At 31.6% G+C, this 20676-nt stretch overlaps 2 protein-coding genes across 5 annotated transcripts in view; one reads left to right on the forward strand and one right to left on the reverse strand.

The window, feature by feature from the left end:
- LOC105835097 (alpha-(1,3)-fucosyltransferase 10) overlaps positions 1 to 1006 on the reverse strand; it is a 113034-nt gene extending 112028 nt beyond the window's left edge. For both annotated transcript variants that reach the window (XM_036290968.1, XM_036290967.1), the window contains exons 1-2: positions 777 to 1006; positions 67 to 106 (exon numbers count right to left, since the gene is read on the reverse strand). In XM_036290968.1, coding sequence (XP_036146861.1) covers positions 67 to 106; positions 777 to 836 — 100 coding nt within the window. In that variant the 5' untranslated portion in view covers positions 837 to 1006. The remainder of the gene's footprint in view (positions 1 to 66; positions 107 to 776) is intronic.
- The window catches only part of LOC118646968, a 42323-nt gene that overhangs the window by 20442 nt on the left and 1205 nt on the right, over positions 1 to 20676 (forward strand). The window contains exons 3-4 of one of the 3 annotated variants that reach the window (XR_004964308.1): positions 18177 to 18317; positions 19492 to 19596. Coding sequence is in view for 2 of the 3 variants with exons in the window: in XM_036290969.1 (XP_036146862.1) it covers positions 13769 to 13882 (114 nt within the window). In the remaining variant the exon portion in view is untranslated. Of the gene's footprint in view, positions 1 to 13768; positions 14572 to 18176; positions 18318 to 19491; positions 19597 to 20676 lie in introns of those variants that run through there. The other 2 variants (XM_036290972.1, XM_036290969.1) reach the window with 2 other exon arrangements.

Genomic DNA, 20676 nt, shown 5'->3' on the forward strand with positions numbered 1-20676 from the left:
ACAAAACATCAAGATATGTTAATAATCTGTTTGAAGAAGCATTGATACAACAGTATAACAAATTACCTAAGAAAAATAATCTCTTATAATTGCAGAGTAAGCGTAACTGAAAATTATAAAACATCAATTAATTTTCAATACCGTCAGTTGTGTTGACATGAATATATATTTTAATCGATTATTTATAAAACAACACAAGTAAAAAATCTCATTTGTGGAGAATTTTAAAAAATCTAAATAGAATATCTTTCCATTGCCAGTAATTTCTCTTTCTACTGACAAAGGTTGCAGAGTGCGGATGTGCTTTCTAATATCATCTCCCAAAAGAATACTTCACGTTCGCGGTTGGGAATTGATACTCACAGATATCTAATGTACTTAACATAACTTATATGAAGTTTTTTTTATATATATTTTTATATATATTTATATATTTTTTTATTCAATCCAATTATTCATTGTGTAATCGGAGAGGTGTAGATTGTTGATTACTTATTAATTCTTTGTAATTTCTAGTTACACTTGATATTTTTCAATTATATTTATAAATATTTATTGGTTAGTACCCGAGAGTTTTAATATCAATTTAAAAAAATGTCTAATTTTACATTTGCGATACTAAAAATGAATAAAAATGTTTTTAAAAAGTATGTTATTATGTTATACACTGAGTGGAACATATTACTTTTAAAATTTGTGTTCAAAACAAATTAATTTTGAAAATTTTAACTTGTGTTGTTTCTCAATGATCAATTCAAATATTACATTATACATACTTGAAATATGATAAACAAACTCAATACAATTGCAAACATAACACACATCCTCCGCGGCATTGTTTTACACTCACATTAATTTAAAAAAATCAGAAAAAGAAAGTATTAACCTTCTTAAAATTAGGACCACTTTGGGCCACTTGCACCAAACTAAGGGCCTAAACCAGAGAGGAACCTAAAGGGCCATCTACAATGGAGAGTCGTAGGCCGTAGCAGTAGTCGTAGAAAATGTCTCCACTTCGTATTGCTTTATGCCCAGTCTACAATGAGTCGTTGGTCGTTGGTCGTAAGAAATTTAACCAATTATGTTCGGTTATTCTTCTCTAAGATCAACTGTGATTGGTTAAATTTCTTACGACCAACGACTCATTGTAGACTGGGCATTACTGTTTACAGCCTACAGCAGACATTGAGCCAATGCATACGTGCTTACGATGAGCGTTAGGGCATTCGGGATTAGTTTTTGGTCGCCTTTCTTTGATGGCCGGCTTGTATGTTATTGCTACGTCGTTTTTATTCTAGACAGCATTGCCGTAGTTTTAGTGCTGTTACGGCTAAAGCGGGTCACACACACTTTCCGTAGAACGTAACAGTAAGGTTTTGACCAATCACGTACTTGATTTAGTCGCTTACTGTTACGGTCGCCCAATCCAACATGTCGAAATCTTACTGTTACGTTCTACGGAAAGTGTGTGTGACCAGCTTAAAACACTCCATTGTAGATGGCCCTTTACTGTTTACAGCCTACAGCAGACATTGAGGGTCTGTTCGCGTCACATGCCCCAACATGCTCCTGTTCACCCCAATGCACTCCAATACGTTGATTCCGATGACGCCAAACCTATTAGAATGCGTTGGAGTGAGTAGGAGCATGTCGGAGCATGGCGACACTAGAATCCCTAGAATACAGAGTCTGGCCAATAGCCCCTCAAAATGGCGTACGTGCAGGAATAAAAAACAAACCTATAACTGTGATTGTCAGTGATTTCAGGAATTCCACGTATTTTCTTAACTTTTTTTGGTTGTAAAAAGGTAAATACATAATATATATAAAGTTAATTTAATTAAGCACTTTTTATTGAATGTATGTTTAAATGGTTTACATTAATAACTGCAAGGACGCCAAAACTTGCGTTAAGCAAACAAGCAGGTGATGAAAAAAAAGAGAAACAATTCAATGACTCTATAGCATTTCTCGAATCTATTATAAAATTATTTAGAGAAATAAAAATTGGTTATCAACCCAAATTTAAGCCTGTGCAAAATGGTATTATGATTACCACAAGTTCTATTATTGAATTGACGAAATATTTAATACATAAACGGGAATTTTTATACGTATTAACCAGGGACCCGGACCGAATGAAATTAAGGTTCGGTTACGGTTACGGTTTAATAAAAAGATTTGAAAACCGGTTACGGTTTCAGTTTCGGTTTCTTGGCAAATACAAAAACCCAAAACCGTTTAATTACGGTTTTTTTCGGTTACGGTTCCGGTTCTTCTAATATTATTATTTAAGAAGTAATTATTATGTAATAGTAATTATTACATAATTCCTATTTATATTTAATAATATATAATATTTAACATATTATTAAGTATTATAATATTTAATAACATTTAATAATGTTTAATAATAATTTATAAAAAATATTTACGTATGAAAAAAGGAATCAATTTGAATTGTGCTACCAATAAATTTATTGCTTCAAAAAAAGATTAAATAAGAGAAATAAGAGGAAAAAGCAAAAAAGTATAAGTAGATAGACAAGAATCCGCAAAGTTGCAAATAAAAAGTAATAAGCAAAATGTGTACAATAATTTTTTTAATTCAGAATATATACAGGGTGTCCCACATCAGGTATGCAATACTTTATGGAAAGATAGACGGGATCAAGGTGAACATAAAAAGTCCACTATAGTTTTTGGATATCTCCAATGATAGCCGAGATATTAATTTTTCAAATTGTACGAATGAGAGCGTGCTGAGCCGCTCGAACTATAGCACTACTGTGTCAATCAGTAGCTGCCGGCGGCAGTTCGAGCGACTCAGCGCTTTCCTCGGCGTGTTCTCATTTGTACAATTTGAAAAATTTATATCTCGGCTATCATTGGAGATATCCAAAAACTATAGTGGACTTTTATGTTCACTTTGATCCCGTCTATCTTTCCATGAGATATTGCATATCTGATGCGGGATACCCTATATATAAAAAATACAACTATGTAGTAATAAGACTAAATGCAGTGGTAATAAAACTATGTACATCTTAAAAAGTATGTACATCTTAAACTAAAAAAAGTTTTAAAAAAACATTATGTTCATGTCACATACGATTGTTGCAATTTCATAATTGCAATCTCAGTTCAAAGATGTCACATTAAGAACCAATTAGATATAGGAAGCAGTAATATTCAATTAGACTCGAAGTAGTATTAAGTAAAAATAATAGAAACGACAAAAAATTTAAATTAAAAATATAAAAATATTATGTAAAAGTAAATTTAAAAAACCAGAAAAATATACCGAAAAAACCGTAAACCTAAAAATATTTAATCGGTTCCAGTTATGGTTCCGGTGCTGTAAATTTAGCAGAATTTGGTTCTGGTTTACGGTTTCGGTCCGGCTAAAAAACCGGTTATGAACCGGTTATCGGTTTCGGTTTCGGTGCGGTCCGGGTCCCTGGTATTAACTGGTCGATTAACACAGGATTGTGTTGAAAACGTTTTTTCTGCTATAAGAGCAAGACATGCAATTCCAAACGCATTACAGTTTAAGCAGAATCTAAAACTTCTTACAATATCAAAATATATGAAATCACTACGTACTTCAAATTATGATGAAGATGATGGTGAAATAATTGGCGATTTTCTAGATAATCCGACAACAATTATACAGTCTAAACAATGTGAAAAAGTAATTTCTATTAATCTTAACAACAACATTCAATTCGACAATATTGAAATGAATATATTGTACAGTATAGCAGGTTACATTATCACAAGTATTGTTAAATGCACAAAAACGTGTTCTGAATGTTTATATTCTATTGGATCAAAACATTATTTTCATAAAAAATATGCAAAATTAGTTCTTTTGAAATGCTTCCGTAAAAACACTATTTTTCGTCAATGAGGAAACGTTTAATTATTTTCTCAAGATGGAAATAATTATTTGTTTATACATATCATATTTAAAAAATACAAAATGCAATTTTCTTCGTTTTTATTTGGAAAAAATGAAAGATGTTTACTGTAACACAATAAAAGATTGCCACAATTTAAAATTAAAAATAATGAAACGTTTTATATTATATAGAATGCGTATATCGTGTGTAAAAACCAACTTAAAAAATAAAAATTATGGTAGCAAAACCATGGCAATGCATTCTTCCGTTCGTTAAAAACGTTATGTATAAGATATATATATATATATATATATTTTTTATATATGGATGTTGTACTTTCACGTTATATTCTATTACATATTTTTGTGTATTTACATATGTGCGTGTATTTTTAAATAAGTTTATAGCAATAAAAACGTTTTTCTGATTTATTATTTTACATTTATTAATATGCGACTTTTCTTTATTTTAAAAATTCCGCCATTTCCGCCATTTTGAGGGGCCCGTGAAACTGAACCAATAGAAAGAAATCTACGGAATGGCCAGACTCTGTATTCTAGGGACTCTAGGCGACACGAACAAACTATGAGTCAATTCATTGCGTGCTTACGATGAGCGTTGGGGCATTCGGGATTAGTTTTTGGTCGCCTTTCTTTGATGGCCGGCTTGTATGTTATTGCTGTCGTTTTTATTCTAGACAGCATTGCCGTAGTTTTAGTGCTGTTACGGCTAAAACACTCCATTGTAGATGGCCCTTTAAAGTTCGTTCTACATTAATCACAGTCGCCAGTTGCAATTTGCTACACCCAATGACTGTCGAGCTTTAACTAGAAACTAAGCGCTTATTGGATGTCGCAAGTCGCAACTGGTTGCTTGCAATGAATGTAAAGGTGCGAATTCATGCAGCGAGAAATCGCTGGCGACTTGGGAGAAGTGGGTGAAAATATAATATTAGAAAATTATAAAAAAATGACATTAAAAAATTTTTTTAATTTTATACAAACAGAGCAAAAACAAACTTTTTAATAAGTTATTCCACATGCTATTTTGCACGCATATGTAAAAATGAATAAAAAACTACAACTTTATATTTATTCATAAAAATATAAGGTAACTATACATATTTCATCTTTCTAATAACATCTATTGTAATGATTTTGTGACGTCCCGTCGTCCCAACCCCTCCCCTTTTTATTTTTCTTCCCCTATTTCTATATTTTTATTTATATTTATCCTCTATTAACCCCATGGTTTTCCCTGATACTTATGCATACCCGCAAAATAAGAATTAAGGTCCATTTGAATGAGACAAAGTACAGATTACTAGAGTAGTATTGAACTGACTCAGCATAACAATCTGAGCAGACCTAAGACCCCAGATACTTATTCTTGAATCATACTCGGGGAGCCATCTAGCGTACTAGAAGTAAACTAACAAGCGATTTAGTCCTATATTACTGACACCTTTTCAATTTTACTACTCATGCTTATCTTAAAATTCTGAATGACTGCTTTCCGCAATTATGATGGTTATATCAGGATTAATATTGTTTATGGGAAAATTAAAATTATAAATTTAGTCTCACTTAAAATTTTTTGTAAACTCGATACCTCCTGAACCAAAATTCCTAAAATTATAGAAACACCATAAACAGAACCAGTACGTCTCGCAGTATCCAAATATACAAATTTTATTTTAATTTTGAAACTCAAAATTTAAACTTCGAGATTTTCAAAAATTCAAAATAGCCACTAGAAGCGCTCTTAAAAACAGAATTTTTTGGCGTAACCTAGAATCCGACACCTTAAACCGTTTCCGAATTATAAGCGATCCAAATTGGGAAACTACCCCCCCCCCCCAAAATGTAAATATGAGCCTTCTTGATGATACTGTTCTGCCCTCACCACCTGATTTACGAGATATAATCATTTAAAGGTTTTACTCGAGAATACATAAGCAAAATATTAATTAACGAATGAAAATCGTTATTAAATAAATTAATTTTACTAATTCTACCAAATTAAAATAACTACTTCAAGGTTTATTATACCAAACTTTCGTAAACCTAACTATTAATTATCTAATTGTTTATTGCTAATAAACAATTAAAACTTATAAAAACTAAAGGTACAACCAGTAAAATTAATGACAAATTACTGCGCCAACCCTATGCAAATAAGAATTATGTTTTATTAAATAAGAATTACATTTTATTAATTAACTAATTATTCCATTAAGCTTTAAAAGGTATTGCACCAGCCTTAAACAATAAAAGTCATTGTTATAATCAACCTAACTATGAAACATTGAAATCTTATAAAACTTTATCTCTTTCTGACATAAAAGGTCTCACAAAAATTAATCTTGATTAGCTCTATGGTCTATGAATGCAATTATCACAGATATAATTAATTAAATAACAATCACTTTTATTATATTATCCTGCGAATCTTATATTAATACCAAAACTCTATTATAAGTTAAGAACAATTTTGAGGCCTCTGCAAAATATTCGACGAGGCGTATAAAATTGTTAAGGCGCATAAAATTGTGAATATTAATTAAGAATAATTTTAATTGGCCGACACATTATAAATAATAATATGTATCGATACATATTGCTTATAAATCGGCATCACTCTTGAAGCCTGAGAAATAGTAACTATTTGAGAAATCATTCATGCCAATTTGAAACATAGTCAATCCCAAAATCGTATTGAAATAAAAGTTTTCCATTAATAAGACTCGAGAGAATTAAATAATATTTTCTATTAAAAGGCTTCCAAGAATAAGATGCTGCACCGCGACAGGTGATGCAATTGATGATACATTGAAAAGATCTGACATTGAGACTGTTTAGACTATCTGATAACTTTGATATCAATATGCCGCCGATTTCACCCTACTCATTCATGCATCGGAACCAGGGCAACCGATGCGAGCGCGGGGGCGGGTAATTAAGATGCATTATAATATAAAAGACGGTATCTTGTCCCAGCGCGCGACTCTCCAGTATCGTTACAGTAATATTTCCGTAACAGTCTTAAGTAATCGCGATATTCCGAAAAAGAATCTTGGTGATAATTCGAAATTCCACAAAGAGCGAAGTCTCAGCGATCTGTCGGAATCCGGAAGGAAGGAAAAAGGGGAAATAAGATCTTAGATTGTGGCCCTTGCGGACCCGGAGTCATCCGTAAGTACCAGCAGTCTCATTTAAATTAAAAGGCATTATTATCGTGACTTTATATTGTCTTGCGAATTTATTGCTTGAACCTTATATGTGATTATATATATATGTGTGTAGAACTTGTATCTCAGTGATCGATCAAGTTAACCGCACGAATCAGGAAATAATCTTAAATTCTGTAAAGCTTAGAATCTTTCAATTAAAAGATAGTAATTAATCATGCCTAATTTGAATTTAATAACGAAACTATTAAGATATGATTAATTACACACCGTCTAGAATATTCAAATTTTGATGAAATAACCATTAATAGCTAGAATTAGCAAAATTGACAGCTATTAAATTATATAGTATTATTTTGATATGAACAAGGAAAATAATAAATTCTATACAATCTTGATCGATCATACACATTATTGTGAATTATTATTTCGTCGCATGTACTTGTGAACTATTTTATCGCACGTTCTTGTGAATCTCTCGTTTTGCCCATTATTTGTGAATCTCTATTTTGTTTTATGGATGCTGAACATTATTACATATTATTCCGTTATGCATTGAATATTTTAGTGGCCTATAAATTGTGAATTATTGTTGCTTGTTTTATTATACTAACTTTATTGGGAAGACGAACAATGACAATGACGATGATGAATTAATTATTACTTGTGCGCGATATTTCGTAAAATTATTAATTATCTTGTTAATACCAAATTTCTTTGCGAATTATTAAATTAAAAACTAATCGTTTCAGTAATATTAAATGTTGTTATAATTTCCCAGACAGCACCAGATATCGTACGAATATTATACTCTCATACGTAATGTACTGTGATCATACCGAATATACGTAAAACATTCATATAACGTCTCAGTAGAATGTCATTTTGATATATCCTCAAGTAAACTTAGAATATAGCAACTGAACTTCGCAACTCCTACTGAATATACTGAGATTATATCTAATATACTCAAAACATCCGTAAAATATCCTATGATATATCTCATGTATATCTATCACATATTTCCAAAATATCCGCGTAATATCGAAAGTGAATCATGTCAACGCTATCTATGATCTGTAACGTTACGCATTTTCGTCTGCCGTGTGATGCAGACACGTGGTGAAGTGTAGGGTGTGAACGTGCGAACACGAACTCACGGACAACGTGGTTTTCTCAGGAATTACGCCCAGATAACTCTGGTATGTACATAAGATATAATATAGTAACGTAAACTATAATAATATATATATATTGTATATATACATATATTATTTAGGTTATAACCTACAATTATCTGAGCATAATTTCCCAAAGCACCCCAGCGTATTCAACAGATATTACGCTTCATTTTTTGCGATAGCTTCCTGATGTGCGAAATGATTAATTCCTCTTCTTATTTCTTCTTGCTAATTCTGTATGTTTAATTCCTTGTTCCTTATTCCTCTCATTATGCATGAGCCCATATAATGTGAACATACTGTAGACATATTGTGAATATACTGAAGATATACTTTAGACATACGTATAACATTCTTAAGATATATTCGGTATATTCTGATAAACTGCCAGCGAAATTCTATGGGATAAGGCAACGCGGACATAGTACGTTATGAGTATATACTCGCCATATCACAGACGTATCTCTAATATTATACGAATATTGCAATATACTTTCGCAATATCCTATTATCGTTCTCATAACCCAGAGAACATTATGACGTCTTAAAGACGTCTAAAAGACGTCTTATATTTCTATAAGACGTCTTATAAAACTATCAGAAAGACGTCTTTTAGACGACTTTAAGACGTCTTATGACCCGATTTAAGACGTTTTTAAGACGTCTAAAAGACGTCTAATTTTTTTTATTTATGACGTTTTTGAGACGTCTTATATAAAAATTATTTTAGACATCCCTGGCGAAAAAATTTCTACAAAATTCTAAAAAACTACAAAAATTTACAAAAATATTCCAATTCTGGCATTTTTTTGTAGTTTTTACAGAAAAATGCTAAATTTGAAACACACTTTTGTAAATTTTTGTAGTTTTTTAGAATTTTGTAGAAAATTTTTCCACCAAGGATTCCAAAAGCTAGGTTTATTATTTTTTATTTTTTATTATTTTAAACAAAATACTTTATATTTATATTTCATTATTTTTATTTTATTATTAAGATAATTTTTTTTATAAATAAAAAATTTTATATTATATATTTCAATTTTATTTCATGTTTTCGTGATTGGAAATTACAGAATTTTACAGAGATACTGGATTCAGTCACATATTTTACAGCAACTTAAGCGCAACACTATTATCGTCCGGTTTATTAATTGTCAAAAACTGTTGTCAGAAATGTTGTCAGAAAGGTTAATTATTTCCAATAACAGCCTACACACGCGATACGTACGAGAGTTAAAAAGTTGTGTTGTATTAACGTATCCACACTCGGCTGCGCGTTACACAGCAAACCGGGACAAAACGTCCCAACACACACGCGATACGTGCAAGAGTTCAAAAATTGATACGGGATAAGCACGTCGATCGACTTGATCGCATCACACGGCAGATTTGGTTATGTGCGTCATTCGACGTCTTAAAAACGTCTTTCTCAGACGTCGTAAAGACGTCTAAATGGCGTCTCAAAGAATATGTCTTAAAAAGACGTATTTTAGACGTCTTAAGAGAGACGTCTAAAATAAGACGATTTTAAGACGTCATAAAGACGTCTTTTAATAAAGTCTCAAAGACGTCTCTTTTAAGACGTCTTAAAGATGTCTTTTAGACATGCGTGTTGTCTGGGAATCTACATGTGCTGTCTGGGTTATGATATTGAACATTTTCTGTTCCGGAAATTATTGTAAATAATTATGTTAAACATTTTTATGAAATTATTACTTGTCTCGTTAATATATTATATTAAATATTTTGAGAATCTAATTGTTCTAATAATATTGAATATTTTTCCTAAATTATTACATTAAATATTTTGCTGAGTCATTACTCGTCTTATTAATATCAAATATTAAATATTTTCGTGCTTTGGTAGCTTTGACCCTATCTCGAACTTATCGTACTAAATTATTTTATTAATTATTCTTGCGAACCTATTATCCACAATTATTGTACCAAATATATTGCTAAAATTATTGTTTGCTTAAACAATATTTCCCTGCGAGTTACTGCTATGATAATTATCTTAAATTTATTATAATTTTATTGTATTGAATAATTATTATAAATTGCTTAACCTTAAGGATTTGTTACACTGCATGTTATCTCGAATTTAACATACTGAATACTGCGGTGTGGATCTTTATATCAAATATCCTCGCAATTCGTACTCTTGTCGACACCCAATTCGTACTCTTGTCGTTTTATTATCCCAGGTAGCAAGGTGACGTTAATACGACGTCAATAATTCGTCATTTAAGGTCGCAGACGTCATGTTACCAAATTAAGACGTAATAGTAACGTCATTTTTTTACCTATTAATTACGTCAGTCATTTATCCATCCTACAACGTATTTCCGACGTCATATCCTTGACTAATTAATAACATCAGTTAATTGATCATTTTACGACGTATTAATAAGATTTTATTAGTGACTAATTACTGACGTTAACTATAATTCTTTGTAATAATTGACGATTTGACCTCAAATGACAAATTATTGAGGTCTAGTGGACGACACCTACCTATAACTATCATTATTTAAAGATTGGTTAATAAACAACATTATTAAAATTAATATAATATTTTATACAATTAATACTATCAATATTTTAGAATCATCCCAGGCAGCACATAATATTTATGATAAATATTTATTAATATTTATTTTTTTAAAATATTATATAAATATTTTACACATATTTTATATATAAAAAAAAATCTTTATTCAACATATTAAAATATAAATTAAATATTTTATATAATATTTATGATAAATAAAAGATAAAGATTTGTATAAGTAATATTTTGTAAATATTTATAAATATTTCATAAATATTTTTATAATATTTATGATAAATCTTTATGATTTGTCAAATCTAAGACCACAAAAATATTTATAAAATATTTATAAAATATTTAAATAAATATTATAAATATTTTATAAATATTTTATAAATATTGCGTTTTGTCTGAGGTATAATTTAGCTTTATCAAAAGAACAGAGCAAAAACATATTTCTATAAGTTATTCCACATGTTATTTTGCATATGTAAAAATCAGGAAAAAAACTGTAAATTTATATTTATTTATAAAAATATTAGTTAATTACAAGTTTCATGTTTTTCGCATCTATTGAACTGATCTATAACAAATATGTATTCATGATCATCAAGTGTTCATGGATCATCACAAAGGGCTAAGTAGCGTACGATCTTCGAAGTCAAGCAACGTCGACGGCGGTTCAGAGTTGGATGGGTGACCGCGGAAGTTAGGCAATTCCAAACGTGACTATGGTGTGGTGGGTCGTGATGCTTGAGAAACGTTGAGAAACAACGTAGATTTTTTTTTACATTATAATTATGTTATTTCGATATTTTCATAATGCAAGTACTGCATATATAGGACATGTACCCGAAATATTTTCTAAAACGTCAAAATAACGGCTTTTACTACCTGGGATAGTCATAAAAATGACGTTAAAATGTCGTCTTTATTAAATGCAACCTAAAAACCTATGTTTTATCATAAAAATAACAATAAAATACCGTCAAATGTACGATACTAGCTTCTTGAAAATGACGTCAATAATATGAAAATAATGACGTATTTTTGACGTCAATATATGACGTCGTTAAGATGAGACAAATGTACGTCAGTTTTACGACATTTAGACGTCATTTTATCTCGACATTATGACGTCTGGTTCGTCATAAAATGACCAAAAAATGCCGTCAATTAGACGTCACCTTGCTACCTGGGATACTATACCACAACAAACACTATATTAAATTCCCACCTCAAATATTGTAGTGAACTTATTATGCTGAATAAGTTTTGAAATATATTATCAAATATTAGAACGAGATGTCTTATTGAATACCATCACAAATAATCATTTTGAATAATTTTTGTGAACCTTTTATACTATGTTAAATTAAACGTTGCTCTGATTCTATTTCATTGAATTATTACTACCGAATATCCCTGTATATCATCATTTAGAATATCATTCCGAATTTAACATATTAATGGTATCACCTTTAATCATTACTTTACCCAGAGACAGAACATATTTGGAATTATTCAACATCATTTCAGCATCTCTGCCAATATTCAACCTGAGCCCCTCTTAGTCCCTAATAAATTTGTATTACTTGAATTCCTCTGCAAGCTTGTTTGAACGCTCTTTATCATCCGATGTAACTAAACATATCCAATAGCCATACTATTTGTCCTAAAGATTCCGCAACTGTGGTAGTAACGGAAAACAGGCCAACGTCCGAATGCGAGACAAAAGCCTTGTGTCCGAGGTCTATGCAGGTTCTCAGGTTTGCATGTGCTGAGAGACCCCAGTAGAAACGCATCCGCCTATAACTGAATAGTTGTTTGCGGCAAGCGTAGATCGGCATAGACAAAGTTGTGAATTCTTACTTCTGCTAATCCCAGACAGCACCAGATATCGTACGAATATTATACTCTCATACGTAATGTACTGTGATCATACCGAATATACGTAAAACATTCATATAACGTCTCAGTAGAATGTCATTTTGATATATCCTCAAGATAAACTTAGAATATAGCGACTGAACTTCGCAACTCCTACTGAATATACTGAGATTATATCTAATATACTCAAAACATCCGTAAAATATCCTATGATATATCTCATGTATATCTATCACATATTTCCAAAATATCCGCGTAATATCGAAAGTGAATCATGTCAACGCTATTTATGATCTGTAACGTTACGCATTTTCGTCTGCCGTGTGATGCAGACACGTGGTGAAGTGTAGGGTGTGAACGTGCGAACACGAACTCACGGACAACGTGGTTTTCTCAGGAATTACGCCCAGATAACTCTGGTATGTACATAAGATATAATATAGTAACGTAAACTATAATAATATATATATATTGTATATATACATATATTATTTAGGTTATAACCTACAATTATCTGAGCATAATTTCCCAAAGCACCCCAGCGTATTCAACAGATATTACGCTTCATTTTTTGCGATAGCTTCCTGATGTGCGAAATGATTAATTCCTCTTCTTATTTCTTCTTGCTAATTCTGTATGTTTAATTCCTTGTTCCTTATTCCTCTCATTATGCATGAGCCCATATAATGTGAACATACTGTAGACATATTGTGAATATACTGAAGATATACTTTAGACATACGTATAACATTCTTAAGATATATTCGGTATATTCTGATAAACTGCCAGCGAAATTCTATGGGATAAGGCAACGCGGACATAGTACGTTATGAGTATATACTCGCCATATCACAGACGTATCTCTAATATTATACGAATATTGCAATATACTTTCGCAATATCCTATTATCGTTCTCATAATCTGCATGTGCTGTCTGGGATAGTATGGGCTTACGCGAATAATAAAACTATTAAGAGCAAGCAATAAAAGTCCTTCCGTCTCCTTTCCCTATAAAACACTAAATCATTCAATTTTATCTCTCCTTAGGACAGCAAGTTCATCCATCGTACTAACTTTTCAAGACAGGGTAAGGTTTCGACTATTCTCATTCAAATTCAAATCCACTCACGAAGTTTCTCATTTCCTCATCCATGTAGATGACGCCACCAACTGACAACACGCGGAGGAAAGGCGTTACTTTCGCCGTTACGAGCAGTACGTAGGAGCGCGCTCGCGCATTCTACGTTTAATCCGCTCCATCGACTTAGATATTCCCCATTTATTCAATTTGACTCACCTAGCCGCCCAGATTCAAATCGCGCTAAATACAAGTACGAGAGCCTGCTTTGAGTTAACCCCTGTGGATGCAAATGAACGTCAGGCCATAAACCCTCAGCCCACTCCCCAGACCTCAGACGCCAGCATCTCGACGGACGACCTCCCCTTCGTAGACTACACCCCCCTTGAATCTATTTCACCCCTAACGCAAAACGACTTCGATGACCTGCTAGGTTCCCTTGCAAACCCCGACCCTACCACAGAATAAGCATATGTACCCCCTTTTTTGTAGTAGTTAATAAAGAGAAGTAGCAATAAAACAAGAGTAATTATCATAAAAGTCATTTTATTCGTCTACGCACTAACCCTCCTATACCGATCCTTGCTCTCGACATCCCGAGGTATTGCCGGCCCAGCATAGAGGTAGCCTCAAAAGCATAGAGAGCGCCACTATTTTCAGCGACTTAGGTACGCCGGAAATAGGAAGGTCCGTCTTCCGGGACGTGACAATCTATAACAAATATGTATGCATAGATAAGAAGTGTTCATGGATTATCACGTGCCGTTAGGATGCGTACGGTCTTCGAAGTCAAGCAACGTCGGCGATGGTTGCCCCAGGTAGCAAGCTCACGTCATTTTGACGTCCCAAAATGGTCATTTACTGACTATTCTTGACGTCACGAAATGACGCCCTTATGACGTTAAAATGACGGTCGAATGTCACAAATTCCTGACGTCATGAAATGTACCGTATTTTGACGTCATGGAATGACGTGAACAATATGTTGTCAAAAAGATCTCTAAAAGATATCCTGTTTCTGAAAATAATAACATAAAGAGACTTTTAAAAGATAACATATAATGTCAGAATGTTAACCAATGCGTCGTTTTTTGAGAACAGAAAGATATCGTGAAACTGATATCTAAAAGATTTCTTAAATCGGATATCTTTAAACTGCAACTAAAGAAAAATAAAATAAAATAAAAATTACATTTTTTTATAATTATTTTTATCAACAGCACATACTAAATTTAGGACAAATTTTTATTAATTAATTAAATTTAAATTGTATTATTTTATTTTATTCTTACTTGCCGCTGGTAGGTTTGAACCCGGGACCTTAGGATTACGAACCTTGCCCACACAGCACACTTTATCCTAGGGATGTCCCTGGGATGTCATTTTGGGATATCGCAATATCGTTGGATATCCGTGGATCGTCTGCGATATCCGAGGGATATCCAAGGGATGCACAAATGTCCACCGATTTGATATCCTGTAGATATCTCAAACGATATCCAGAGAATGTCCAAGGGATTTCCTGAGATATCGTAATATACCCTAGTAAAAAAATGTCAGAATTAAAAAAATTTTTTTCAGGATTTCTGATAAATGTTTCAATTTTTTATAATTGAAACGTTTCTCGGAAAAATTTTAAAAATAAAAAATTTTGATTAATTAAAAAAATTTTTGAATATTTTTAAGTATTTTTGAGAGTTTCTAAGAATTGAAAAAAACTTGAACAAAAAATAAAAAATTCTAATTATTTTTATGGCAATTTTATAAGAGAAAGAAGACTATAATATAACATGTTTCAGCCAAGCCGTCGTACCTGTTAAAGCATGTTTAATAGTTTAATATCTCTATACCTGAAAAAACGGTCACCCATCCAAGTGTCAACCCTCGCCGATGTCGCTTGACTTTGAAGACCGTACGCATTCTAACGCTTCGTGGTGATCCATAAACACTTCTTGTTTATGAATTCATATTTGTTATAAATTATTACAATAGATGTTGTCAGAAGGATAAAACATGTATAGTTAACTTATATTTTTATAAATAAATATGAAGTTTTACCATTTTTTTTACTTTTTTTACTATTTTTATATATGCGCGCAAAATAGTATGTAGACTAACTTATTAAAAAATCTGTTTTTGCTCTGTTTGTATAAAATAAAAAAATTTTTTTAATGTCATTTTTTATAATTTTTTAGTATATGTAGCATATTATTAATATTCCACATTGTTTCCATAAGTGTTTTCTTTATGTTCTGACGTTTTAATCTACGTTTCTTAAAGATTTAATTTACGCTTCTGTCACTCTTTTGTTACATTATAATTAACTTTCTCTTTACACTTGATTTATGCTCCATTAATTGTAGAGATAAAAAAGATATGATGGGATATTATTTGGATGTAATAGGATATCGTAAGATATTAATGAATATCTTACAATATCTTATAATATTTTAAGATATTTTGGGGGGATATCGAAATATATTAATAAGATATCATATGATATCTTAAGATATTTTACGATATTTTAAGATATTTTTGTAGGATATCCCGGGAGCTACTCATTGAGATATCCGTGGGATCGCCTTCGTCTGTCTGGGATAATTTGGGATATCCTCAGGATAAAGTGTGCTGTGTGGGCTATATCATCATCATCCGAATCCTCTAATATCATGTCGATTACTTGCAGTAACACTGCCTTATCCATTTTTACAAAATAAAAATTTAAAAATTTTCGCTATTACGCAGGTTTCCAGGTAGCAAGGTGACGTTAATACGACGTCAATAATTCGTCATTTAAGGTCGCAGACGTCATGTTACCAAATTAAGACGTAATAGTAACGTCATTTTTTTACCTATTAATTACGTCAGTCATTTATCCATCCTACAACGTATTTCCGACATCATATTCTTGACTAATTAATAACGTCAGTTAATTGATCATTTTACGACGTATTAATAAGATTTTATTAGTGACTAATTACTGACGTTAACTATAATTCTTTGTAATAATTGACGATTTGACCTCAAATGACAAATTATTGAGGTCTAGTGGACGACACCTTGCTACCTATAACTATCATTATTTAAAGATTGGTTAATAAACAACATTATTAAAATTAATATAATATTTTATATAATTAATACTAGCAATATTTTAGAATCATCCCAGGCAGCACATAATATTTATGATAAATATTTATTAATATTTATTAATATTTATTTTTTCAAAATATTATATAAATATTTTACACATATTTTATATATACGAAGAAAAAAATCTTTGTTCAACATATTAAAATATAGATTAAATATTTTATATAATATTTATGGTAAATAAAAGATAAAGATTTGTATAAGTAATATTTTGTAAATATTTATAAATATTTTATAAATATTTTTATAATATTTATGATAAATTTTTATGATTTGTCAAATCTAAGACCACAAAAATATTTATAAAATATTTGGATAAATATTTATAAAATATTTAAATAAATATTATAAATATTTTATAAATATTTTATAAATATTTTATAAATATTGCATTTTGTCTCAGGTATAATTTAGCTTTATCAAAAAAACAGAGCAAAAACATATTTCTATAAGTTATTCCACATGTTATTTTGCATATGTAAAAATCAGGAAAAAAACTGTAAATTTATATTTATTTATAAAAATATTAGTTAACTACAAGTTTCATGTTTCTCGCATCTATTGAACTGATCTATAACAAATATGTATTCATGATCATCAAGTGTTCATGGATCATCACAAAGGGCTAGGTAGCGTACGATCTTCGAAGTCAAGCAACGTCGACGGCGGTTCAGAGTTGGATGGGTGACCGCGGAAGTTAGGCAATTCCAAATGTGACTATGGTGTGGTGGGTCGTGATGCTTGTTGAGAAACAACGTAGATTTTTTTTTACATTGTAATTATGTTATTTCGATATTTTCATAATGCAAGTACTGCATATATAGGACATGTACCCGAAATATTTTCTAAAACGTCAAAATAACGGCTTTTACTACCTGGGATAGTCATAAAAATGACGTTAAAATGTCGTCTTTATTAAATGTAATCTAAAAACCTATGTTTTATCATAAAAATAACAATAAAATACCGTCAAATGTACGATACTAGCTTCTTGAAAATGACGTCAATAATATGAAAATAATGACAAATGTACGTCAGTTTTACGACATTTAGACGTCATTTTATCTCGACATTATGACGTCTGGTTCGTCATAAAATGACCAAAAAATGCCGTCAATTAGACGTCACCTTGCTACCTGGGTTATGTACCCTGTGAATCGTGTTCGCAAGCGGTCCGAAATAAAATCGTTAGCGCGCTCTGAGTACCAGTGTTGCACATTTCAGAGTTTTGCCACATAGATGTGGCAGGAGAAGGGGTAGCGCATATCAGCGAAACGCTAGAGCGACGTTGCGAGTCGGTTTTAGCCGGTGAGCGCCCTCAGGACATTAACGACGTGGATATGAACTATAACCAGTATCCGAAGGGTAACTCATTCATACAACTTATTCTGCCCGATATTTTTTCTCTTATTAAAAATTTTTTTATCCTTAGTTATTGTTTGCAAATTAAAGGGCAAACTAAATAAAATATTAGTAATTGATTCTAAAGAAAATAATACATAATTTAATTTTTTATTTAATTCTTTTCACTAATCATAAACTCATTAAATAAACTAATAAGTTTTCGAGGAAAACATACACGTTGGCCAAGAGTGGACTATCATTTATTCTTTTCTATTCTTTATTTCTATAGTTTTGATTCTTTTATATATAGAAAAAAATTTATTTAATTTATATTTTTAATTACACCATAATTAAGAGACACGACAGTGTTTCACGTCTAGTGCAGAAAGACCCGCAAGATCTATTAGACGAATCAAGTTTTGTTTTGTTATTTTATATATAACATACATATAATTAAATAACTGTATAATTATATCCCCGATAGGAAGATTTATAAAATTGTATGACAAAAGAATTGTAAAAGATTTATAATCCGTCATTATGAGAGCATAGTTGAGAAAATAGAAACATATTAATCTTTTATAAAACATTAATAAATGTTTGCGCAATTAAATTTTGAAATGATATGTTGGCGTAACAATAGCGATATGGCGAATCATTTTAACAACACATTTGCAAAATTAAATTTAGAAATAAATTGTGCAATAATTGAGAAAAATGTTTCAGTCGTAACATGTTTAAAACATTTAGAAATATAATGTGCACAAAAGACTCAAATTATTCCCCAATTATTCCTAAATTATGATGCACAAATATTGAAACATGGAATGTGTAATATTGCTGCATTATGTGCAATATTTGTGCATTATAATATAGAAATGATTTAAGAGTTTCTGACCGCTATTACTATCAATGAGATACTTAACTCTCCAACGGACGCAACTAATCTGTCAGACAAAGTGTCTCTTTTTTAAATCTTTATATTCAATGTCTAGTAAATAAGCGATATTTGTTAAATTGTAATACCTTTTGGTATTAATTTTGAATTAAATATTGAAGCACCAAACGTTTTCATTAGCATATTCATAACCACCAAACGATTCCGAATCGAATGAGCTACTTGAAATTAAAATTGGTGCAAAAATAAACAATGTCGGGGTAACTTCACACCCAAATTTTATTTTTGATATTACAGGAGAACGGCTAACCACCAAACGATGGGACTGGACTACCAAAGACCACCAAACAACCACTAAACAATACCTAATTTTTCCTGCTAGTTAGAAGAAAAATGGCGGACGTGAGAATACTCACTTTTATAGTGTCTTAGGCAGTATCTCTAACATTCTGGGGCTCGATTCTTGAATTCATTTGCAAGAGAAACGTATTCGCAAATTTTGTTCAGAAAAGTTGAAAATTTATTGACTATTGTATGGCTTTTAACTAATAAACTTGCAACTTTTCTGTTATAGCGGGTATTTGCGCATACGTTTTCTTGCAAATGAATTCAAGAATCGAGCCCCTGGTATATCTGGGGCTCGATTCTTGAATTCATTCGCAAGAGAAACGTATGCGCAAATACTCACTCTAACAGAACAGTTGCAAGTTTATTGGTTAAAAACAATACGACAGCCAATAAATTTTCAACTTTTCTGTAAGATTAGAATTTGCGAATACGTTTCTGTTGCGAATGAATTCAAGAATCGAGCCCCTGGCTGCATCCGTTGCAAATTTAAGAACTCACCCTAGTTGCGTTCCGTTTCACGCATGATACGCATAATGCATTGTTCATCTTTGTTTAACGTCAGACAAACAACAAAGATGAACGATGTATTATGCGTGAAACGGAACGCAGCTATTGTTGTTTGTTGAATGTGAGACAAGGATAGAATGATACCCAAGAACACTCGGCTGACGTTTTCGAACGCAGCTCTTAAGGCTCTCACACATGAATTGACATAACCGTAATAGTAAGGTTTCGACCAATCACGTACTTGAATTAGCTAAAGACCTATAATCAAAGATTCGCCAATGGCGAACACAATTTTGATTGGTCACCTGAGTCACATGATTTATCCACCATTGCGTACCCACGCTGAACGAGGAAGAGGGGAGAGTGCTCTGTGTTGAGCAGTATAGGTTAAAGGAATATATGTCAGAAATTATAAGGTAATTCAATCTCTTCACTCTCGAGGGTCACTATATTTTGACGATACACTCAAGAAGAACAAGAAAAATTAAATTTGCATCTGTTATATGGCTGCGTACAACTTGGAGCAGGCTCGCATTATTTACTATCTCTACTACTCCAGACCCCAGCTCCAGACCCCAGCCCCCGGCCCCAGCTCCCATCCAGTCTCCGTATGGGTACAAGATGGTG

The sequence above is a fragment of the Monomorium pharaonis genome, chromosome 8 (assembly GCF_013373865.1).
Source record: "Monomorium pharaonis isolate MP-MQ-018 chromosome 8, ASM1337386v2, whole genome shotgun sequence".
NCBI lineage: Eukaryota > Metazoa > Arthropoda > Insecta > Hymenoptera > Formicidae > Monomorium > Monomorium pharaonis.